At 51.2% G+C, this 24411-nt stretch overlaps 2 protein-coding genes across 2 annotated transcripts; both read right to left on the bottom strand.

Annotated features, from left to right (window-relative positions):
• Positions 1-765: 765 nt before the first annotated feature.
• Positions 766-10954, bottom strand: PHF23 (PHD finger protein 23). Its single transcript, XM_081168051.1, has 5 exons — positions 10808-10954; positions 9268-9299; positions 8533-8634; positions 3921-4620; positions 766-2304 (listed from the first exon to the last, which is right to left on the bottom strand). Exons 1-5 carry the CDS (start codon positions 10827-10829, stop codon positions 2057-2059), a joined length of 1104 nt encoding a protein of 367 aa, XP_081024177.1. The 5' UTR covers positions 10830-10954; the 3' UTR covers positions 766-2056.
• Positions 10955-16506: 5552 nt separating this feature from the next.
• GABARAP (GABA type A receptor-associated protein) lies at positions 16507-24208 on the bottom strand. Its single transcript, XM_081168273.1, has 4 exons — positions 24007-24208; positions 19247-19325; positions 18809-18927; positions 16507-17102 (listed from the first exon to the last, which is right to left on the bottom strand). The coding sequence occupies exons 1-4, from the start codon at positions 24094-24096 to the stop codon at positions 17034-17036; spliced, it is 357 nt and encodes a 118-aa protein (XP_081024399.1). The 5' UTR covers positions 24097-24208; the 3' UTR covers positions 16507-17033.
• Positions 24209-24411: the final 203 nt, after the last annotated feature.

Below are 24411 nucleotides of genomic sequence, written 5' to 3'. Positions count from 1 at the left end.
CTTCCAAACAGGGCATACGCCCAGACCTATATGGATCTGCCAGAAATTGGGCCTGAGCAATGCAAAGCAGGCGCTGGCATGGAAATCTAGAATGAAGAAGAAGAGTTTGGATTTGATATCCCGCCTTTCACTCCCCTTCAGGAGTCTCAAAGCGGCTAACAATCTCCTTTCCCTTCCTCCCCCACAACAAACACTCTGTGAGGTGAGTGGGGCTGAGAGACTTCAAAGAAGTGTGACTGGCCCAAGGTCACCCAGCAGCTGCATGTGGAGGAGCGGAGACGCGAACCCGGTTACCCAGATTACGTGACTACCGCTCTTAACCACTACACCACACTGGCTCTATGGTCACACTGGTCACACTGTGAATGTCACACTGGAATGGTCACACTGGAAGCAAGTACACCTTGATTCACAGCCCATTGCACAGAAGTGGGTGCATGCTGTGTGCAGGGCTCCACCTGTGCATGTTGTGTGTGTGTACGCATGGCCATGGCACAAGACACTCGGAGCATTGGCCAACATCAAATGTGGCCGATGGGCCAGAAAGGTTCAACCACATTCAGAGCATTGACCAACTACAGTGGTACCTCGGGTTAAGTACTTAATTCGTTCCGGAGGTCCGTTCTTAACCTGAAACTGTTCTTAACCTGAAGCACCACTTTAGCTAATGGGGCCTCCTGCTGCTGCCGGAGCACAATTTCTGTTCTCATCCCCAAAGCAGTGCCTTTGTTTTATAAGGAAGGAACATTAATGATGATCACAGCCTTCTGTACAAACGCAAAAGGGTCCACATCTTTTATTTACATTCAAAAACTCTGCCATGTACACAGTTTCAAATATTATAACGAAAAAGGGTGGGAGCTGGAGGGGGGGGGAACCCAACCAGAAACCCCCACTGATCAGAACAGCTAACCTGAAATGGGGAGCAGGTAAAATATGGGGTTTTGCAGCAGAACAGGGAGTTATGAGAGAACTGGGAATCCTGGCATGGGGAGTTTCTGATGTTTATTTTTAAAAATAAGTGGGCTTGCCATTCTTCATTAAACCCAAACTCTTGTCTCGCTCTCTGGAACCTCTGCCTCATCCTTATGCTCAATGGGAGCAGTCAGAAAACACAAATAAGTCGTCCCTTTTTATTTTGAAGCCAGCAAAATCACAAGGGTTTTCCTGACAAAGTTCACCCCCTCACAATCCCTGGGGATGTTAATACTGGGGAGGGGGAGTAAACAAAACCCTTCTATTCTCTCTCTCAGAATTTAAAATATATATTATTCAATTTCAACGGGGACAAAATCTCCGGCCCCCTCCAAAGGAAAAAAACAACCCCCGTAAAGGTTTACTTAAAAAATAAAAAGTACTTTTTTTATCCAGCCTCCTTTCTTGGGCTGTATCCCTCAGTTGGCATCAAACTCTGAATCTGGAGGCATTAAAACAAATGCCAGAGAACATTTTTTTTAAAAGGAAAATAAAGAAGAGTCTTCCAACTGGGGGCGTGATGGGAGGGAGAAAATAAACAAAGCCAGAAAAAAAACCCTTTTGCATTCAGTCTATTTACAGGTGAACTTTACTGGGGCAGGGGAGGATAGGTGGTGGGGGAAAGAGCTAAAACAAAAACGAAGAGGTGCTTCTACCCCACTTCCTAGCGCCCTCTCTCTGCCTCTCCCCCAACGCTATGTGCATCCCAGCAAGTGAAAACAGGAACCTTCCTGGTTTTCAGTTTCATCATTCCGGCCCACCGGTGTCAGCCTCCGAATGCCATTCTCCTTCGCAGAGAACGTGGAGGTGGGTCAGGATAAGCCCCCAAAGGGGGAGTGGGTCTGAAGCGAGAGGCCTGCAATTGCCAGCCAGAATCTGCCTGGAGGGGCACAGCCTCTCTGCCTCCCGGGTGCTGGGACTACCACCACCGCAAATACCCCAAGCACCTCTGTCTTCCGCCTCCAAGGAACTGAGGCTCCTTTTGGATACCAGTCCAGAGCAGGCTCCCGACCCTGTCCAGTCTTTTCTGCCCCTCTGGGATGGAAGCCCAGCACAGAGCCGCCTGTCCTTCCCTCCTGAGCTAGGGCTCCCCACCTCCCCTGGACGCAACGGCGACGGTTGCGCTGGGAACCGCCGGGGGCGGCAGCAGCGGCAGCTTGCGAGAACCTTCCTTGCACTTCTGACAGTAGAAGATGTCGGGGACGTTGGTCTTCTTGATCTTGGCGCAAGAGAGGTGGATCCAGGTGCCACACTGATTGCACTCGATCATGGGGCGGCCCGCAAATGGCTTCTGGCAGTAACAAGTGATGAGGTCCCAAGAGTCATCCCCTGGAGGAACAGAGGCAGAGAGGACAAATTTCACCCACAATCGCACAAGACACGTTTTGGTTATCTGGCTTGAAATGTATCACCACGAGAACCTCAAGTTTTGTTTTTAAGTTTCTAGTCCATAAGACAACAACAAGAATAATATGCTTGTGGATTGGCAGACAGTGCATGGTGAAAACTGAGAATCAAAGGCTGAACGGGTGGTAAATGCTGATTCGTGGCATTTACACCCTGCCTAGAAGTGGAATAAAACCATGACCAAAAAGATAAATATGGAAGACAAATTACCTGCCTAAGTCAGGATAGCTGCATAGCTATCCACCCTCACAGAGCTGAAAGCGTCAGAGATGTTTGCTATAATATGAGGGATGGGGAAATCCCAGATCAGGACAGCCAGCAACCGCGTTTATTACCTATGTGCAAGATCTGAACCTGAGCCTGGGAAACACACCATTGGCCCAATCCAGTCCACTCACCCCACTCAGTTAGGAAAGGGCATGCACAGAGACCTGCTGCCTCGCTGGCCAACTGCACATTGCAGCCTTCCCAAGCAGATGTTTTGACCTACACCTCTCATTGGCCTGTGCGGGAGCTGTAGTTCATTAAATTCCTGAACACCTCTTCATTGGAAAGACTCCAAGGCACCTCACAGCAGCTTAAAACAGATTAAAAGACAGGGGCGCAAAATAATGAGCGTCCCAGCGAGGCGGAACCTCAGAGATGCTTAACAAAACCAAGGCCAGGGTTGTATCCCTGGGGATTCTGGAGAAAGCCAAAACAACGTCAATGCTTGCTAGCATGCTGGCGAGAAATACTGGAAGAGGTGGACCTTGAACTGATCCGCCAAGGCCCTCCCTGGTGTAGTTCAACTACAGCTCTCACAGGTCGGTCATTTGTTACGCTCTTAATCTTCCAGAGATCTCACTGCTTTGTGTGAGGTCAACACACCCCGGGGAATCAGGAAGGTTCTCTGGGGCGGCGGGTGATCCAACGAATGTGAGAAGCGAAGCACAATCCAGCTCCAACTCTCGCTTGACTTCTTAAAAAGCTTTTGCTAAATTAAAACAAGCACTATTATACTCCGGGCCCCACTTGTTGGGTGGGGAAAATGTGTGCGGAGATGGGGAGAAGAGCCTGATATGGTACAGTTAATCAAAAACAAAACAAATCACCCCACTCCTTTGAAAATTTAAGGGGCTTTTTATGTAAAGCAAATACTTTAAATTCAAAAAACAAGCTGGAGGTGTTTGATGACAGAGGACAAGCCTGCCACTGGCTATCGATCCCAGAGGGCAGCCTGGCGGAAACGTGAAAATCAGCTGGCCGTGTGACCAGACGAAACTTCCAAGAACGCAGGGGGAAGCATTACCTGGCGACATACGTGGTGCCGAGGTTAGCGTGCTGGAAAAGGACCTGGGAGATCAGGGTTCAAATCTCAGCTTCACCTACCTCACAGGGCTGTGGGGATTAACAGGAGGTTGGGCAAACCATGAACCTTGAGGAACTTGGGAGAAAAAGTCGGGATATAAACGCAACTAATAATGTGCCCCTTGCTTCTACGCCCATGTAACGCTGTGCATTAAGTTGCGTTGCCCGTGCCCCTTCCGCCTCCTCACCTGATTCCACCATGATGTCCTCATCCATGACCCTCATCTCGCCTTCGCTGGAGCTGCCTTCCCCATCCTGGCTGGTCTCCGTACTGATCCCCCCTTTCCCTTCCGTGTCCTCAAGCTTAATGGGGAAGCTGGCGGCCAAGAGCTCCGGCGGAGCCTGCACAGAGACCAGCGCCGTGGCCGAACCCTCCTCCCCTCCGGGCCGCCGAGGCGCCACGGCCGCCCCCTCTTCCTCCTCAGAGTCCGTCTCGCTCAGGGAAGCCTTGGGCTTCTTCTCGCTGCGCTCGGCCTTTTTCAACTTCCGCTTCTTGCTCTTTTTGATGCGAGAGCGCTTCTCCCCCACCGGGTCTCCGCCGCCGCCGCCCCGGTTCCGCTTGGCTCCTCCGCCCGCGTCCAGGGCGGACTTCCGATTCCGCTTGTCCTTCTTCTTGTCCAGGGCCCCCTTCGGCCCCGCCAGCGGCGGCTGCTGCTGCTTGCCGACGGGGTCCAAGTCAAACAGGGAGTCCTTGAGCTTCATCTTCTCCAGCAGAGAGCTGTCGGACTTGAGGCGGCGGAAGGCCGCCTTCTTCTTCGAAGACTTGGCCTTCTTGACGAAGGTCTCGATCGTGTGCAGGTCCGAGTGCGTCGACTCCCAGCCGTCGCTGTCCACCACGCTCTCTGGGCGGATGGGGGAGTTCGAGCCGGAGGGCGTCCAGTCATTTTCCTGTGGGGTTTGGGGAGGGCAGAGGAAAGAGATTAATTCCTCAGGCTACAGTGGTGCCTCGTTCTGTGATTCTCTTCGTCTAGTTTTCGTCTTGCGAAGCAAGCCCATTGACGGATTAGCGCTTTTAGCGGCTTATCTGCTGATCGGATCAGCTGATAAGCGGCTTAGCGGCTTAGAGAAAGGGGGGGGAGGGGGAAAAAACCAGCAGGAACTCGCAAGACATTGTCGTCTTGCGAAGCAAGCCCATAGGAAATTCGTTTTGCGAAGCACCTCCAAAGCGGAAAACTCTTTTGTCTAGCGAGTTTTCCGTCTTGCGAGGCATTCGTCTTGCAGGGCACCACTGTACTTTTCCCGGGTGCCCAGGACTCTCCTCTGCTCTTTCTTCCCAGAGGAGTGGGATTCAAGGGGGCAGTGGGGTTCCTGGGGGGAGATCTGAGAGGCAAGGGTTGTAGCAGGTGGTGTAAATAGAATTGCAGAATTGGAAGAGACCACAAGAGTCATTTAGTCCTACGCTCTGCAATGCAGGAAAGACTTTGATAATGCGTAATAACTACCAGGCTTTGAAAAGATGATATCAACTGATAGCTCCTTTGTGGTTCCTGTGGATAGCTCAGCCAGTAGAACATGAGACTAATAATAATAATAATAATAATAATAATAATAATAATAATAGTAATAATAATAATATTTTATTTATATCCTGCCCCCCCAGCCGAAGCCAGGCTCAGGAAGCGGCTAACAACAGTAAAATGATACAACATTCTAAAATCATTTCAAATCAGATTAATGGCAACTATTGGGCTAGAGTTCCGTGAGGAACTTAGGGCTGTGGGTTCGTGCCCTTGCAATGGGCAAAAGATTCCTGCGTTTAAGGGGGCTGGACTAGATAACCCTCAGCTCTACAATTCTATGGTTCAATGGATCGAGTTCATCTGTTTTGCAGAATTAATTAAACTAAACAGCTTTAATTGGATTTTGAATAAATGTGCAATCAGTGGCTACGGTTTTGAATTTTATTGCATTATTACCTTCCTCAGAGGGTCGTGCAAGCCATTATTCTGAACAATGCTCTTCATACAATAAAATATAGTGGTACCTCGGGTTACAGACGCTTCAGGTTACAGACTCCGCTAACCCAGAAGTAGTACCTCGGGTTAAGAACTTTGCTTCAGGATGAGAACAGAAATCGGCAGCGGGAGGCCCCATTAGCTAAAGTGGTGCTTCAGGTTAAGAACAGTTTCAGGTTAAGAACGGAGCTCCGGAATGAATTTAAGTACTTAACCCGAGATACCACTGTATAAAAAGGAACTTCTGTGCTAACCTGTGTAGGAGCGTCTTAAACAACACAAGCCAAAGAACGTCAGGTTTCCTAGGAAGCAGGGGGTACGCTAAGCTTCCCCGCCTCCCAAACATCTCCGCAGCCAGCACTGCATACAAACCACCAAATCCAGGGAGCGGCCACAGCCCAGGGTAGACCACTTGCTCTGCATGCAGAAGGTCCCTCTATCTCTATGAGAGTCTTCCTGCCTGAAACCCTGGAGAGCCACGGCTGGCCGCCAGTGTAGACAATACTGAACTGGACTGACCAGTGACCTACACTCTGGGGGCCCTGAATCTTGAACTGCCATGGGGGTCCCTTTGCAACCAGCAACAGGGTCTGGGTAACCAGTGTTAGCTTCTTCAATGGGGCTGTTCCATAAAAGATCAACGCACCTTCGCAGCATCTGGGCTACTGGCTGCCAAACGTTGGGATTGTGGAAATAGGTAAAGGGACCCCTGACCATTAGGTCCAGTCGTGGCCGACTCTGGGGTTGCGGCGCTCATCTCGCTTTACTGGCCAAGTCCGGGTCATGTGGCCAGCATGACTAAGCCGCTTCTGGCAAACCAGAGCAGGGCACAGAAACGCCGTTTACCTTCCCGCCGGAGCGGTACCTATTTATCTACTTGCACTTTGAGCTGCTTTCGAACTGCTAGGTTGGCAGGAGCAGGGACCGAGCAACGGGAGCTCCCCCCGTTGCGGGGATTCGAACTGCTGACCTTCTGATCGGCAAGTCCCTAGGCTCTGTGGTTTAACCCACAGCGCCACCCGCGTCCCCGGAAATTGATGGAACAAAATTTGGAAATAGATGCAACAAAAAAATTAATCCATTTGAGTCATGCGACTCAAACTGGGTCTACTGGACGCGAAACATTTAAGCAACGTGGAGAAAAGTCGCTTCTGGGGCCCCTCTCTTCATCAAATTTATAGTAGATCCACCCCTGAGATGGACCAATGTTATAACTCGGGATAAAGGCAGCTTCCTTTCCCTCTCTCCAGAGCAACGGTCTGCAGTGTTTTGTGGAGTTGTGGGCTGAAGCCAGGAGGTGCCACATCCATCGCATTTAAATATTCATATTGATTTCTAACTCTTCTTAATGGCTTCTTTTATTTATAACATGTTTTATATTGCAGTTTGAATTCTAAAGAGCGCATTAAGATGCAGTACGTCAGAAACAGAAAGAAGAAATAAAAATACGGTTGAAAAATCACGAGCGCTACAGCCGGCAGAAAAATTAGTAAGCTGCTCCGTGGTCTGCAGGGAAAAGAAAAGTTTGGGAGCCCCTTGCCCTAGAAAATTTTCTAGCTGAAAGAAATGGAGGGAAAGCAACATGAAGAGACAGACAAGAAGGTGGCAATGAGAGAAATCGAAAGAGAGGGAACAAGAAAAATAAAAATGTCTTGCAAAAAAAATGGACAAGTGAGTAAGTAAGCCTTAGTAAGCTGCTACTTGACTAGCTGGCGAAAGTTGAAAATAAACGATATTCATCTTTATTATAAAAAAAATTCCTTCCAGTAGCATCTTAGAGACCAGCTAAGTTTGTTATTGGTATGAGCTTTCATGTGCATGCACACTTCAGATACACTGAAACAGAAGTCACTAGATCCTTTTATATACTGAGAGGGTACATCTTTATTATGTGCACTTTTATCAACTTCCTTTTAAGCGACAGCAGAGCTCCTGGTTAGAATCCACGTTCCCAGCAGCTCGAAAAATTTGTTCCCCTTGTGCAAAAGTCCCACTGAGTATGAGAACAAACCCTGCCTAGAGAGAGACCAACTGGTAGAAAGGGAATTTTAAAAAGGGAGCGCAGAGTACCCTGACAGCTGAAGCAGCAAATGTCTCGTGTTTGCAACAAGCAACACCCATAAGCCAATGCCTAACTCCTAAAACAAGAGGTAGGGTAGCCCATCTGATATGGAAGTTCAATAAATCCCTGGTGTGGGGGGGACAGGCTGGGTTGACGAGGCTCGGGAGCCTTCTTTAGCCCTAAGCCCTTGTGAGCAGGGTCAAGCGGAGTCCCAGGAAGGGCAGGTCCGTAGCAGGAAAGAGCAACTACAATTCCCAGCATGCACTTCGGGGAAGCCTCCCGAGCCGTGCCGCATAACAAGCCAGGACATGTCCGCCCCCTCGCTTCCAGAACAGAAGCCTACACTTCCCAGCATGCAACACGCCCAGGCCTCCCAGCAAAATGGCCAGGCTGCAGGGCATTCTGGGCCTCGTAGTTCCCGCGGGCATTTGCCGCAGCTTCCAAGGGGCTCTGGCGACAAGACTGCGTGGAGACAATGCCGAGAGTGCAGGAGGCCAAGGGCTTAGAAGCGAACGGGAAAGGAAGGTTTGGAACAATCCCAAATGCACCTTTTTAGAACTTCAAGGAGCCCGGTTTGGATTTAACAACAGATCACGAAGCTTGCTTCTGGGAAGGTGCTAGGACAACCCCTGTACCCCGACACACACATACACACCAGAAAAATATTAAACTGCATGCTTTGAAACTGAGCGGACGCATATTTGTTCACTTAATAAGCCAGTAGGATAAAAGTGGAGTTGGGGGGGGCAGGATTCTCGCTAGGGGGAAAAACCCCAAACTAACCTCCTTAGAGGAAGGGATGTAGCCAGCGTAGGCTAGGACGAAACTGCAGAACTTGTTGAAATCCTCAATAGTTCGCCTTCGCTTCTCCGGAGGCTGGTGAGACTGGGGGAGAGAGGAAGTGGGGAGGGGAGGTGTTAATGCAGACAGAGGTAGCCCCCCCTTCTACCGGCCACCCACAAATCTCTAGGCTCCTTCACAACCGCATCACACATACCCCACAACGGGCGATAATAAGAAAAGGGGAGTTATTTCTAGAGAGAACTGAGCAGTAACATCCTGTTCCCGCCCCCCCCCCCCAAAAAAAACCACAGGCTCCCACAGCTAGAAATGCAAGTCAGGTCTCTCCCAGGACATGCGAAGAGTGCAAAGGGTTAAATATGGGGGGGAGGGGAGGGAGAGAGGGGGAAAAGAGCATTTTCAGTCACCCACAGAATATCCTTTGCTTTCTCTCTCTCTCTCTCTCTCTTTTGCCAAGTGGGGGGGAAGCACATGCAAAAAGGATGTTGCAACCTTTCGGAAAGACTTTTGGCCTCCTCCTAGGGAGCAGGGATAAAAAGGCAGCGGGAGGAAGAGGAGGGCGTCCCCCAGAAGAACGGAGCCACCCCACGGAAACAAATGGGATTTTTTATTACAGAGTGGAATGGGGCCCAAGTTTGAGGTAGGGGTTTTTTGGGGGGGCAGAGGGGGAATCAACCATCAAATAGAGGCTTTTGTATTTTGTGGGGGTTTTTTTACCTGTGTCTCCGGTTTGAGGTTTGGAGGCGGATCTGGAAAACAAGAACCGGGAAGGGGGTCAGTCGAGGGGGGTCCAGGAAGGGAGACATGCAACAACTCCACACAGACCAGCACAAAGCGAGGAAAAAATCCTACTTTCTCCCCCGGAATGAAGGCACAGGGATTCCCCCACCCGGAGGCAAGTCAAGGGAGATGGCTGCGGGGTGCCAGAGAGCCCTGACAGAACCTCCCGGACCCCTTATTTTGGAGAGGGGGGGCTTCCCTACATCCTTCAGAGGAAAAGGCCACACAGTGAAGTCCCCCCACCCCCTCCTGCTTTGAACCCTTCCCCAAATTTCCACTCCAAAATATATTTAGGTTTATACCTCTCCCCCCCAAATAAAAATATACACTCAAGACACGGAAGTGTCTACCCCCCCATAACATCCAAGATCAGACCTAGACAGACAAGACACCCCGCCATTTCTACAGGGAAGCGGAAAGGGGGAAGCTGGAGCGCGCACCCCCCAGACACACAGGGCGCTTGTCTCCTCCCTCCTGATCTGAGACCCCCAGGGCCCCCCAATTCCTTAATGCCCTCCAACAGACACCCCCCTTTGGAAGCCTCATTTCCTCATTACTCTCCCCCCCGCACCCAACAGCCCCCCCCCGCCGCCCCTCCTCCACGTGCCTCCCCTCCCCCTCCCAACTTTCTTCCTCGCTTCCCCCCCCCCACTCCGGTTTTCTCTCCGGTCCGACTCCCTCCTCTTTCTCTCCCCCCCCCCCACTTCCAACTCGCTCCCCTTTCACCTGGTTCTTCCCAGCCGCTCCCAAACACAACAGCCCCCCCCACTCCACGACGCTGCCTCCATCTTACCCACCCCCAGCAAGGGAAAAAAGGGTCGCTGCCCCCCCATAACCAACTCTCTTCCTCTCCTCTCTCCCCCCCCCTAAGTCTCCCCTCCCCACCGACCTGGCTCTCTCTGCTCTGACACCACCTGCCCCCCCCCCAAACCGGTGACCCCTTTCCACCGACGGACTTTGCCTCTTCTTTGCTCCCCCCCACAAGCGCACACCCTCGCCCCCCACAACTCCAGAACAGCCCCCCAAAAAAATCTCGCGGCCTCTTTTCCCTCCGAGGAGGGGCGTCCACTTTGCCCCCCCCACAACAAGCAATCTTCCTTCCCGCCCCCCTAACTCCCCCCCCCACACACCAACCCAACGCCAGCCCCCCAACCTCCCCTCGCCCCCTAATCTCCCGGGAGGGGCGCCCACTTCTCCTCTCCCCCCCCACAACAAACCCACTCGACCCCTTCCCCCCCTCGCAACTCCAGCCCCCCGAAATCCGCGTCGTTCTCCCCACGCGAAGACGCTCCCAGCCCCACAACTGGGGGTCTCCGCAGCCTCTCCCCCCCCCAACCCAAAAAAAAAATTTAAATATTATTTTTTCCTTGGGAGGGGCGCCCCCACAGAAGCTGGTTGAGAAGCACAAGCCCCCCCCCCACATCCTCGGCGTGGCGGCGTCCCCCCCCCAAGTGTGGGTCTGCGAGGCCCCCTTTACCTTCAGGGCTGGGCTCCGCCATAGCCGGCCCCCTGCCCAGCCAGCCAGCCGGCCGCCTCTCCGCCCCGCCGGTGCCCGCGACGGCCGCGGGGCTCGGGAACCCGCCAGCGCCCCCCAAGCCGCCAAGACCCTCCCAGAGACCCGCCGCTGCCGCCGCCGCCGCCGGGAGACCCTCCTCCTCCTCGCCCGCCCGCCCGCCGGTGCCGCCCGACTCCGCCGCTCCCTCCTCCCTCCCGGAGGAGCCCCACAGCCAGGCCCCGCCCCTCGCCGCCGCCGCCCCGGAGCATCTCGGGAAAGCGAGTCCCCCCGCCGAGAACTCCAAGTCCCGGCAGGCGCAGCGCGCGGGGAAGGATGGGAGGGAGGGAGGGAGGAGGGAGAGGCGCTGGGTCCGCCTCTTCCTCTCACAGGCTCCAAAATGGAGGGAGAGGAGAGGGGCATGCTGGGAGGTGTGGTCTGGAAAGGGACGCCCTAGGAAAGGAGGAGGGGAGGGTTGGGAAAGGGGGTTTGACGTTTGAAGGAGGGAAATGGGGGTGGGGGGGAGATGGGGGGGCAGAAGAAGACACACAGACTCCAGGGGTTGTTTAGGGACAGGCTCTCTCTTCCCCCCATTGATGGCAGAAAGTGAGGAGGAATAATTAAAGAACCTTTTATTGAGGGTGAAAGAGGAGAGCGCAAAATATGGTCTGAAGCTCAACATCAAAAAAACGAAGATCGTGGCCACTGGGCCCATCACCTCCTGGCAAAGAGAAGGGGAAGAAATGGAGGCAGTGAGAGATTTGACTTTCTTGGGCTCCATGATCACTGCAGATGGTGACAGCAGTCACAAAATTAAAAGACGCCTGCTTCTTGGGAGAAAAGCAATGACAAACCTAGACAGCATCTTAAAAAGCAGAGACATCACCTTGCCGAAAAAGGTCCGTATAGTTAAAGTTGTATGGCCTTAAACGATTGGTTCAAAATTGGGAAAGGAGTATGACCGGGCTATATATTGTCTCCCTGCTTACTTAATTTATATGCAGAATTCATCATGTGAAAGGCTGGGCTGGAATTAAGATTGCTGGAAGAAATATCAACAACTTCAGATATGCAGATGACACAACCTTGATGGCAGAAAGGAGGAATTAAAGAACCTTTTAATGAGGGTGAAAGAGGAGAGCACAAAATATGGTCTGAAGCTCAACATCAAAAAAACGAAGATCATGGCCACTGGTCCCATCACCTCCTGGCAAAGAGAAGGGGAAGAAATGGAGGCCGTGAGAGATTTTACTTTCTTGGGCTCCATGATCACTGCAGATGGTGACAGCAGTCCCGAAATTAAAAGACGCCTGCTTCTTGGGAGAAAAGCAATGACAAACCTAGACAGCATCTTAAAAAGCAGAGACATCACCTTGCCAACAAAGGTCCGTATAGTTAAAGTTGTATGGCCTTAAACGATTGGTTCAAAATTGGGAAAGGAGTATGACCGGGCTATATATTGTCTCCCTGCTTACTTAATTTATATGCAGAATTCATCATGTGAAAGGCTGGGCTGGATGAATCCCAAACTGGAATTAAGATTGCCGGAAGAAATATCAACAACTTCAGATATGCAGATGAGACAACCTTGATGGCAGAAAGTAAGGAGGAATTAAAGAACCTTTTAATGAGGGTGAAAGAGGAGAGCGCAAAATATGGTCTGAAGCTCAACATCAAAAAAACTAAGATTGTGGCCGCTGGGCCCATCACCTCCTAGTAAATAGAAGGAGAAGAAATGGAGGCAGTGAGAGATATTACTTTCTTGGGCTCCATGATCACTGCAGATGGTGACAGCAGCCACGAAGTTAAAAGATGCCTGCTTCTTGGGAGAAAAGCAATGGCAACCTAGACAGCATCTTAAAAAGCAGAGACACCACCTTGCCAACAAAGGTCCATATAGTTCAAGTTCTGGTTTTCCCAGTAGTGATGTATGGAAGTGAGAGCTGGACCATAAAGAAGGCTGATCTCCGAAGAATGGATGCTTTTGAATTCTGGTGCTGGAGGAGACTCTTGAGAGTCTCATGGACTGCAAGAAGATCACACCTTTCCTTTCTGAAGGAAATCAGCCCTGAGTGCTCACTGGAAGGACAGATCCTGAAGCTGAGGCTCCAAGACTTTGGCCACCTCAGGAGAAGAGAAGACTCCCTGGAAAAGACCCTGATGTTGGGAAAGATGGAGGGCACAAGGAGAAGGGGAGGACGGAGGACGAGATGGTGGGACACTGTTCTCAAAGCGACCAGCATGAGTTTGACCAACTGCGGGAGGCAGTGGAAGACAGGAGGGCCTGGCGTGCTCTGGTCCAGGGGGCCACGAAGAGTCGAACACGACTAAACGACTAAACAACAACATCTCTTTCCCGATTGGATGGGAAAGGACCCTATTTTTGGGTTCAAAAGCAAATGGGTTCTTGATTGACAGTCTGCAATGCCCACCCCCTTTTAGGGTAGGAAAGGACCCTGGGAGATGATGATGATGATGATGATGATTTATACCCCGCCCATCTGGCTGAGTTTCCCCAGCCACTCTGGGCGGCTCCCAATTGAGTGTTAAAAACAATACAGCAAGTTCACCTTGGTTCCACTGTAAATCCGTTCTGGAAGTCCGTTCCAAAACCAAAGCACGTTCCAAAACCAAGGCGTGCTTTCCCATAGAAAGCAATGCAAAACGGATTAATCCGTTCCAGGCTTCGAATAACAATCCCCAAAACAGCAATTTAACATGTATTTTACGATCTAACAAGACCATGGATCCATAAAACAGAAGCAATAAACAATGTGCTGCAGTCACACAATCAATCGGCAGCTGAACTGGGTTCCATACAGTCACACACACAAGAGCAGCCACAAAAACGCAAAATAAATAGCAAAGACATGACAGAGCTAAGCATAACCTTCCAAACAGAAGTGTGGCACTCAAATAGGAAGCATAACACTCAAAACGGAACACGTTCGACTTCTGAAAAAAGTTTGCAAACCGGGACACTTACTTCTGGGTTTGCAGTGTTTGGGTTCCAAGTTGTTTGAGTACCAAGGCGTATGAGAACCAAGGGACCACTGTATTCTTTTTATTTATTTGTTACATTGACATCTCACCCTTCCCCCCAGTCCTCCAAGGTCAACGTATAGCACATGGTTCAAGTTTATGATCTGCGATATTGTGTGTGTTGCGGCTGGTCTGTGACCGTATTAATAAATTCATTCATTCATTCATTCATTCATTCATTCATTCATTCATTCATTCATGGTTCGAGCACACACAGCTCATTCAATCATCACAACAACCACCCTGTGAGGTAGGCTAGGCTGAGAGAGGCAGCAGCTGCTCCACCTACCCACCCAGATCACCAGTCTTTCCCCAGGGCCTGATCCGACAACCATTACACCAGGGATTGGCCACTGTGAGAACAGGATGCTGGACAAAGTTGGGCCACTGGCCTGATCCAGAAGCCTTCTCTTATGCAGATAAGATACAGTCAAATCTGAATGGTAAAGGCAAGATTTCTGGTTGCTCCCCCCCCCCCCCCCGGACTGGGCCTTAAAACCTACACACCTGAACTGTTACTAGTTTATTTCTCTCCTTCCTTTCAACTGTCCTGGAACTGCGGCAATTAAAATGTTAAAAGTCAAATAAACCTTGTGGATGGAGGAGTGTTAAAGTATATAAAATTGTACATATGGTTGATTTGAATATATTATTAGTGATTATGTAGTGGGACGCGGGTGGCGCTGTGGGTAAAAGCCTCAGCGCCTAGGACTTGCCGATCGCATGGTCGGCGGTTCGAATCCCCGCGGCGGGGTGCGCTCCCGTTGCTCGGTCCCAGCGCCTGCCAGCCTAGCAGTTCGAAAGCACATCAAAGTGCAAGTAGATAAATAGGGACCACTTACCAGCGGGAAGGTAAACGGCGTTTCCGTTTGCTGCGCTGGCTCGCCAGATGCAGCTTGTCACGCTGGCCACGTGACCCGGAAGTGTCTGCGGACAGCGCTGGCTCCCGGCCTATAGAGTGAGATGAGCGCACAACCCTAGAGTCTGGCAAGACTGGCCCATACGGGCAGGGGTACCTTTACCTTTATACCCAATGTATCAGCTGTCTGGGGGTTTCACTGTTTGTGGTTTGGTTGTTGATAAAAAAAAAATTATAATAAAAAACTGTCCTGGAACTGAAGTTAGTATTAAGTAAGGCCAAGCAGCTTGAGAGGCAGTGTGGCGTAACAGTGTGTTGGACTAGGACGTAGGAGACCAGGGTTTGAATCCGAACACAGCCATGAAGCTCACTCACTACTGAGCGACCTCCGGCCAGTCAACTCTTTCACCTTAACCTACCTCACTGGGCATGTTGTGAGACCTACGTGTTGCCACCTTCAGGTCCTTTGAGGGAAGGTGAGATATGAATGTACAGTGATATCTTGGTTTAAGAACAGCTTAGTTTGTGGACAACCTGGATTAAGAACACGGCAAACCCGGAAGTAGGTGTTTTGGTTCGTGAACTTTGCCTTGGAAGCAGAACATGTTCTGCTTCCTGTCAAATGTGTTCCATTGAGTCCTCCGCTGCGATGGGAAAGCACGCCTTGGTTTAAGAACGCTTTGGTTTAAGAACGGACTTCTGGAACAGATTAGTCCGTAAACCAAGGTACCACTGTAACAATATAATAGGTCTGCATGCAGAATGGCTGAGCTGAAATGGGAAAAGCCCACCTCTGTAATAAGGGCACAGAAAGGGGTGGAAAGTGTATGGTCCAAGGTCTAAAAATTCACTTTTTGGCAAGTGATCAAACCGGTCGCAGGAGAAACTGAGTTGAGATTCAATTCCTTCTTTCTTGATCTTGAAATGGCAGGCTACTATAGATCTTCAGGTGGTGCTGCAATTTCTCAGGCGTGTCTAATCTAGTAGAATGGTGTGACGTTTACTCGAGCGTTTACACTGCTGTGAGGTCCAGGAAAAGTCATGTATCTTGGATCTCGGGAGATGGGGAAAGCTCCATTATGCGCTTTGCAACTTGAGCAATGAGCATCGAATCTCCCCAGAGGGAGAGTGAAGTGCTCCTTGAATCCACAAAAATGCAGGCCTCTCCAGGCTAATGAGGTTATCTTTCTGCTGCTGATCTGTAGCCTTGAATAGCCCTAATTGGGAGCCAGAGCATTCTTCCACCCCTCTAGTTTTTGAGGCCAACCCACCTTCCATTATTCTGCTAAGAGGGTCTCGCCCGTCATTCTCACCCAAGACTTGTAGTCTAGTCACCTCTTCCTCCAAGTAGGTGACAACTGCCCATGTACACACTCAGGATCTGGTCCTGGGATTCCAGTCTAGAATATCTATCCCTGGGATAGCTCAGTCAGTACAACATGAGACTCTTGATCTCAGGGTTGCGGGTTCGAGTCCCACATTGGGCGAAATATTCCTGTATTGCAGGGGGTTGGACTAGATGACCCCCGCGGTCCCTTCCAACTCTACAATTCTATGATTAAAAGTAGCCAAGATCGCCGCCCCCATCACCCATTCATTTGGCAAACCACTTTGCAACCGGATCCTAAACCCCAAGCCCCTGCCAACAGCATAACCCCCCTGCTACAAGTTCACTCCCCAAGTATTTGCAATTTTAAATTCCTCAATTCCCGATTAACACCAGGACGCAGATACCTTTCCCTCAATCGGTACAGTCACGCAGAAAATCTCGAGAGGATCAAAATTTCTCTTTATATATATATTTTTAATTAGCATTCCCCATCCCCTCTGGTTACAGAAACTGCCAGGCAGAGCACAGCCCTGATAGGAGCAAACTCAGGGCGCGGTAGTGAAGATGCAAGACTGAAATGGGGGAGGAAATTTTTTTTCCTGTTCAGTATTTGAGGCCTCTTACCCCTTTAAAAAAAATGGGGGTGGGGAAGAGAGAGAGAAAGGGGAAAATGGTATATGGGAGGGAGATAAGGGGGGGGGGACCACCAAAAGAAAAAGAGGTATTTTATTTTAGCCACAACCACCTCAAAGAAAGCCCAGAGCGAGGGGAGGGGAACGGGAGGAAGAAGTGTGATTAGGCATAAGGGAAGGAGGTTTAAAGGATGGGAGAGAAGGAAGGAAGGAAGGAAAGAAAGAAAGACCCTCCCCTTCCCTGGGACAAAAAGGCTCTTTAACATAAAATCAACAACAAACAACAACAAAAAGTGCAGGTCCCTTCAGGAGCACATGCCCCCTGGTGGCAGCAGGTGGAGGCACGCCTTACATGCTGCCATAGACGCTCTCATCGCTGTAGGCAATGTACAGGAAGAAGTCCTCCTCGTGATGTTCCTGGAAAGGGGGGCGGAAGAGAAAGCACTGGAGTCAAGGCACAATTCGGGCAGGGGTACAAGCAGGCAGAGCCCAGGGACAAGGGTGCCAAGGTTCAAATCTTAAGCCTTTCTGCTAGTTCAGAGTAGACCAGCCGGAGCCCTCTACTTTGCAGAGTCCTCCTCCTGGTACCATTTCAGCAGTTACAAAGAAGCACCATTATATTTAATTCTAAGTGTATGACTTCTGCATCCAGTTCCAGTTGCTGGAAACTGCGGTTCCAGCACAAGACAAGAGTCAAGTCTACCCTCCTAGAACACAATCTCAAATCACAAGTTCCAGACTAAACTACATCCTGATGTTGCTCGTGAAAATGCACCACATGGTGTCTCTATCACCTTATTAATATTGTTATTATGTTGTTATTGGGATACGGGTGGCGCTGTGGGTTAAACCACAGAGCCTAGGGCTTGCCGATCATGAAGGTCGGCGGTTCGAATCCCCGTGACAGTGTGAGCTCCCGTTGCTCGGTCCCAGCTCCTGCCAACCTAGCAGTTCGAAAGGACGTCAAAGTGCAAGTAGATAAATAGGTACCACTGTGGCAGGAAGGTAAACGGCGTTTCTGTGCGCTGCTCTGGTTCGCCAGAAGCGGCTTAGTCACGCTGCACAATGACCCGGAAGCTGTACGCCGGCTCCCTCGGCCAATAAAGCGAGATGAGCGCCGCAACCCCAGAGTCAGACACGACTGGACCTAATGGTCAGGGGTCCCTTTACCTTTACTATGCTGTTATTATTGGTTTCTATTTGTTGCTCATATAGGATATTTCATTTTTTAACACTTGATGCTTTGCTGTGTTTTTATATATGTTGTAAGCCGCCCAGAGTGGCTAAGGGAACCCAGCAAGATGGGCGGGATATAAATTATATTATTATTATTATTATTATTTACTTCCCAAGCATTTGGTAGTTCCACTGCCCTGAGAAGTTCATGGGGTGGCGGCCCAGGAGGGAGCCTGGTCTGTGGGAGCTCTAGAGGAGGGGAACTCCCTCCCCAGAGAGATGTGCCAGGCACCTTCACTGTGCAGCTTGCAACACATGCTGAAAACACCCCTCTGCCCTGGCCTTTGACAGCTCAGGTGCAGGGTGGTGTTCAATGCTAGCAGTGAATTAAATTGAATGGGTTTTAATTAATATGCCCATAACCTTTAATGGGTCTACTCACAACTAGACTGGCATTGAATACCACCACTTGCAGTTTTAATGACCCACCCTCTTCTTTGGCCTGCAGTTGCTTTCATGATGGGTGGAGAAGAATATAACAACAACTCCCACCAGTCCAGTCTGGGACTGATGGGAGTTGTAGTCCACATAAGAAACAGATACCAGGCTAAGTGGACTAAAGGTCGCCAGCAGGTAATTCAACCCTAATTTACCGCTACCTCTCCACTCCCACACATGGTAATACAAATTTGCTCCACGCTTTGGTTTCGGCAGGAGGGCAGGGATGGTGTGGCAATGTCTCCCCCCCCTTTTCCCTTCTGAACGCTGCAGCTGGTTCAACCCCTCTCTTTTAATTCCCCTAGTTTGTTTTGTTCTTTTCCAACCTGTTTGTTACCCATTAACTGAACATTTCAAAGACTGTTGCAGAGTGTCACTTCTCAAGCGATGCACATTTCCTTAAAAAAACAACAACAAAAACCTGTGCAGCAGACATAAGGCACACCCACCTGGTAGAGCTGCCCCATGGTGGCGCTGGTTGGGGGGATGACGTTGTTGACGAAGAAGAAGAGGGCGTCCTCTGCTCGGAGATGGATTCTTTTCCGGATCAGGAAGTAGAACTGCCCAACTGGGGGAGAGAAAGGGGGAGAACGGACCTGTTAGCTGAAGGAGCAGAATAAAACTACAGAGATTGAGGCGAGATCTTGACATGCCAACGAGATACACCCGTTTCATCAGGTGCCACAAACCTAGGTCTCCAAAATCAATGGGGCTTGCCCAGACAGCTTCATACAGCACTTCATTTGACTCTCCGATGTGCGGACATCTTGCCCCCTCCCCTTACCAAAGGATGAAGGAGGAGATGACCCCCCCCCTACTACTCCCTCCTACAGCCAGCTGCCCCAGTCCTCAGGCTGGGGCCCTGGGCCCTCCAACTGGACGCGTACCTGTGAGGTCTGACGGGACAAGGTATTTCTTCTTGTCCAGGTCTCCTATCCGGGCCTTGGGCGCCTTTTCCACAATGACCTGCAAAGTTGAGAGAGAAACAGAGGCTGGGTCAGCGAAGGGCAGAGAGGAAGAGTTCACGCAGGAGCACCAAAACATTTCCTAATTACAGGAACGGTTGAGCAACCGGACGAGTTATTCGAGGAAGAGGCGAGGCCGGCCAGGCGGCCGGCCTGCCGAGAGAAGCTTTTGCTGGTGACAGTGGGAGGTTGGAAAGCCGGTCACAGCAGGGCTGAGACAGCATGAATCATGGGAGGCCTTGAGAAGATGGGGGACTGTTTCAGAAGGACAGAGCCTCAAAACACTGGTCCAAAGCAGAGGTCAGGTTTAGTACGGAAGAGCCCGCTGGATCAGGCCAAGGATCCTGTTCTCACTGTGGTAAACCTGCACGCAGGATTCGAACACAAGAGCCCTCTCCCCTCCTGTGGTTTCCAGCACTGCTGCCTGCCTCCAACAGTATAAGTAAAGTATAGCCATCATAACTAGTAGCTGTCAACAGCCCTCTCCTGCGCCATGAATCTGCCTGATCCTCTTTTAAAGCCATTCAAGTTGATGAGCTGCAAAGTTTAACTTCCTTTTATATGTCCTGAATCCTGCCCAGGAATTTCCTCTGCCTGGCTAAGTGTAAAGGTTGCAAGGAAAGCAAACAAACAAACAAACCGAGAGGCGGCAGGGACAGCCTCATTCACAACTATTCTCAGAAGAGAAAGAAAGAAAGAAAAGTTAAACATTTGCACACAGGGGAAGGCTAGAGGCTCCCTGAGATTATTGAATGTCACCAGAGATTTTTAGGACTTCTTAGGACGTCAGTCCCAGCGCTCCTCCTCCCAAGCAACCTGCTAAGGCAGCCTTCTGCCTTCTGCAAAAGATTGCCAAGTTTTCCTTTCAGTAGCTGAGCTCCTGTGCTTTTAACAAATAACAGACAGGCAGAAATTAAACAGGTGTATCTCTGCCCATCATGCACTCCCAGGCTGGGGCAGTGGCAGGGAAGGGAAGCATCAGCACCTGCCGAAGGGATCCTTGTCAGCCTGGCAGCTCATAAAGGGGTGAGATCTTTGACCAGGAGAAAGGGGAATCCTTCATTCCAAGTCTGACAGATCACCCACCTTTTTCGGGGCGGGGGAATCAAAAAGCTTTCCGTTTGTCAAAACCTTCATGCAACACAGCCGAGGAAGCCTGGGAAAGAGTCCAGAGCCTCCGTAGCCTGCATATGAGGCCCTAAGGTTGCTCCAACTGCACGTGTGCTTGAAAGGCTAGTTTTGTTTTTCTTTTCGACGTTAGTCGGGGATGAGTTCAGGTACTCAGATACCAGAAGCCACGTGGAAACCTTCCGTCAACCGGGAGCCGTCCAGGTTTGTTTTGGACAACAGGTCCCATCAGCCTCTGGTGGGAGTTGCACTCCAAGACATCTGGAGGAGCACCAGGTTGGAAAAGGCTGTGTGGGATACACAACATTGGCAACATGGGGATAACATGTTAGCCGCTCTGACCTGGCTTTGGCTGGGGAGGGCGGGATATAAATAAAATTTTATTATAATTTTTATTAACAACAGAGTCAAGATAGATATGTCCCAGACAGCAACAGCTTGGGGAGAGCAGTCGGCAAGCAGGGGAAACATCTATGTTAAGGGTCCCCCATTAGAAAAAGATGGGCCTGGAATAAGGCCTCTAGCTTCCCCCTCCCTCACATTATATACTCATTACATTGGTATTCAACCCTTTTCTCTGAGGAGCTTGAGGTTGGTGCCACAACGACCCTGTGAGGTAGGGAGAGGGCCTGGCTCAAGATCACCCAGGGAGCTTAATGGCTGAGTGGGGATTTGAACCCTGGTCTCCCATGTCCTAGTCCAACGCTCTAACCCAGGGGTCACCAAACTAAGGCCCGGGGGCCGGATCCAGCCAATTGCCTTCTGAATCCAGCCAGCAGACGGTCCGGGAATCAGCGTGTTTTTACATGAGCAGAATGTGTGCTTTTATTTAAAATGCATCCCTGGGTTATTTGTGGGGCCTGCCTGGTGTTTTGACATGAGTAGAATGTGTCCTTTTATTTAAAATGCATCTCTGATGCATTATTTGTGGGGCATAGGAATTAGTTCATTCCCCCCCCCACCTAAAAAAATATATAGTCCGGCCCACCACATGGTCTGAGGGACAGTGGGCCTCTGCTGAAAAAGTTTGCTGACCCCTGCTCTAACCACTACGTCATCTTGGCCCACGTTAGGTAATCAGGACGTTCCATTTTGTTCCCCTGGAAAGGTTCCTGTGCCGTTACAGGGTTGCAAAATGGAGAGGAAGAGATTCTCAGACATCGTGCGTCGGGGGGGGGGGGGGAGCTCTGCTTTCATTTCTGCAAAACCATCAGGCAAAGCGATAAGGGCCTCAGACCAGGCCCATCTGACTGTGTGGCAAGGCTGTTTTCCACCATAACCACCCAGAAGAAGGGGGAGGGAGGGATGACACCACAAAGCAAAGCACCGCCTCCCAAAATTCATCTGTGATGCCATCTCCCTCACTTCCTTCAAGACCCACTTCTGCCTCCAGTTCCCGAACGCAACTGTACTCTGTAGAGCGTATCGGTGGCGATTATAAAGGACAGAGCTGCAGAAAGGAAGTATACAACCTGTCTCGAGTCTCCTGAATTTAGGGCAGGCCATAAATCAAAATGAGGAGGAAAGGAAAGCTCCCGTTCTCTGGCCACAGTGTTATTGCAACTGTTCCCCATGGCTGTTCTCTGTACGCATAAAACATGTACATATGGCAACGCTTCATACGTCTGGCAAAAGTGGCGTATGAAAAGGATTCTGCGAGCACATTTAAAGGTAAAGGGACCCCTGACCATTAGGTCCAGTCGTGGCCGACTCTGGGGTTGCGGCGCTCATCTTGCTTTATTGGCCGAGGGAGCCGGCGTACAGCTTCCGGGTCATGTGGCCAGCAGGACTAAGCTGCTTCTGGCAAACCAGAGCAGCGCGCGGAAACGCGGTTTACCTCCCCGCCAGAGTGGTACCTATTTATCTACTTGAACTTTGACATGCTTTTGAACTGCTAGGTTGGCAGGAGCAGGGACTGAGCAATGGGAGCTCACCCCGTCGCGGGGATTCGAACTGCTGACCTTCTGATCGGCAAGTCCCTAGGCTCTGTGGTTTAACCCACAGCGCCACCCGTGTCCCTGCGAGCACATTTACTCCAGCCTAAATCCCCCAAACTTTAGTGGGGCCGTCATCTTTGGGAGCGAATCTTAAGCCTGCAGGCGAAGGCACTCTTTTCAAGATGTGGGGCCTGCTGGGTCTACAAGAACTGCACGGCTGCAGTTACCTGGGAGTCACAGCGCACAATAGTGGGAATGCATGGGCATACCCACAAGTGCAAGCCTGTTTAAAAAGGAAGTCCCAATTTCTTGGGGTAACTGCGTTAGGCTGCTGTAGCCAGAACAACAAGGCAAGGCAAGCACATTTTGCCAACGTGGTGCCTGCCTAACAGGAGCCGCAGTCCAACATCTGGAAGGTACCAAGGGGCCACGGCCGGCGTCCACTTCCAGGACCCTTTCCATCCTGTGACAAACGTCGCTGGCCTTCAACGTGCCCCAAGTCCCTTTCCGTATTTTCACGGGTAACCCAATCCCTGTTTACTCCAGAGAAGAAGCCACCCCCTTCCCCACCAATACTATCCTCCCTCGGCACCGAGGAGATCACTTCCGCTTGTTGTTTGTCTGCTCACAAGTAAACTTTGAGGGAGGCGCGGAAGTCGTGCTTTTGCTCCCGTTTTGCTCCCGCCCTTCCTCCCAAAGGAGCCCCTATCTTTACATATTTTAAAGCTGTCCTTGTTTTGCAAAGTGGGGAGGGGCGCCTGCGTGAACAAAACAAGGGGCGGGGGTTTCCCCTCCCTGGAACTTCCCTTTGCCCTGGAAGCGTTTAATAAACAGCGCATATATTATTATTCCTTTTGTTTTGGAAGCCGCCGGGGGAAGTTTAATGCACTATGGGGGCAGCACACACACACAAAAAACCCCAACAGCAGCAGCAGCTGGGGAGGGGGGAGGAAACAGGACTTTGGGGGTCCATTTCCCCCCCCTCCAGCTGGTGGAGTGTGAGGATCACATATTCCAGTGATCGCTGTCCGCCGCCCTTTGTTTTGTAAGCCGCCCGGAGCGCTTTGTAAGACACTGGAGGGCGGCGCCAAAAAAAGGGAAGCAAAAGGGAGGCTTTTGCGGGGTCGGAAATCCCCTTTTAGATCAGAGGGGGGAGAAAGGGGGGAGGAGGGGACATTAAAGCGAGGAAGGGGGCAAAGGGGTCTCTCTCTGAGGGTCTTCTGGCGGTTCCCTCCCTGCGAGAAGCCAAGTTACAGGGAACCAGGCAGAGGGCCTTCTCTGTGGTGGCACCCGCCCTGTGGAACTCCCTCCCACCAGATGTCAAGGAAGTAAGCAACCACCAGACTTTTAGAAGACATCTGAAGGCAGCCCTCTTTAGGGAAGCTTTTAAGGTTTAATAGGTTATTGTATTTTAGGGCTTTGTTGGAAGCTGCCCAGAGAGGCTGGGGAAACCCAGCCAGATGGGTGGGGTATAAATAATAAAATATTATTATTATCATCTCTCTGGGCGGAGGGATACTGGAAGGGGCGTTGTGCCGGGATTAAGGGGGGAGGTCTTGGCTCCCCCCCCTTCTTCTTTCCTCTTCCCTCCTCCTCGCGCGCTCCTCTCGGACTCACCGGGACTCGGTCCGGGTACTTCTTTCGGATCTTCTCGCCCTCCGAGCGGCGCTTCTCGAACGGGTGCTCCTCCTTGTAGACGAACTTCATGGCGGCGGCGGCGGCGGCGGCTGAGGCGGCCGGGCGAGGAGGCGACGGAGACGGACCAGCTGACGGGGCCGCGCCACACACAGAGACACTCGCGCCCTCTCGCGCAGGCGCGCGGGGAGGAGACGCCTCCGCCGCCGCCGCCGCCCCTCTCGCTCTCGGGCTCGCGCGCGCGCAGGGAGACGCGGGGCGGGGCGGGGCAAGCCGGGCTTCCGCCAACCGCTGCGCCGGAGGCGTAGGCGCTGCCTTGGGAGGCGGCGCCGAGCCGCGCCGCCGGCGCAAGCGGAGAGCGAGAATACGGAAAGCCGTTGGCGGCTC

This window comes from Podarcis bocagei (genome assembly GCF_964188305.1).
Source record: "Podarcis bocagei genome assembly, chromosome: 13".
Lineage (NCBI taxonomy): Eukaryota > Metazoa > Chordata > Lepidosauria > Squamata > Lacertidae > Podarcis > Podarcis bocagei.
This window is presented reverse-complemented; position numbering and strand designations above follow the sequence as displayed.

Excerpts from the sequence above, each read along its gene's own strand:
- PHF23 (XM_081168051.1), bottom strand. The coding sequence starts at position 10,829 with ATGGCGGAGCCCAGCCCTGAAG. Across the intron at positions 8,635-9,267 it reads ACCTCAAACCGGAGACACAG|TCTCACCAGCCTCCGGAGAA; the intron begins GTAAAAAAACCC and ends TCTCTCCCCCAG. Across the intron at positions 2,305-3,920 it reads GGACATCATGGTGGAATCAG|GGGATGACTCTTGGGACCTC; the intron begins GTGAGGAGGCGG and ends CTGTTCCTCCAG.
- GABARAP (XM_081168273.1), bottom strand. The coding sequence starts at position 24,096 with ATGAAGTTCGTCTACAAGGAGGAGCACCCGTTCGAGAAGCGCCGCTCG. Across the intron at positions 19,326-24,006 it reads AGTACCCGGACCGAGTCCCG|GTCATTGTGGAAAAGGCGCC; the intron begins GTGAGTCCGAGA and ends TCAACTTTGCAG. Across the intron at positions 18,928-19,246 it reads TGTCCCGTCAGACCTCACAG|TTGGGCAGTTCTACTTCCTG; the intron begins GTACGCGTCCAG and ends TCTCTCCCCCAG.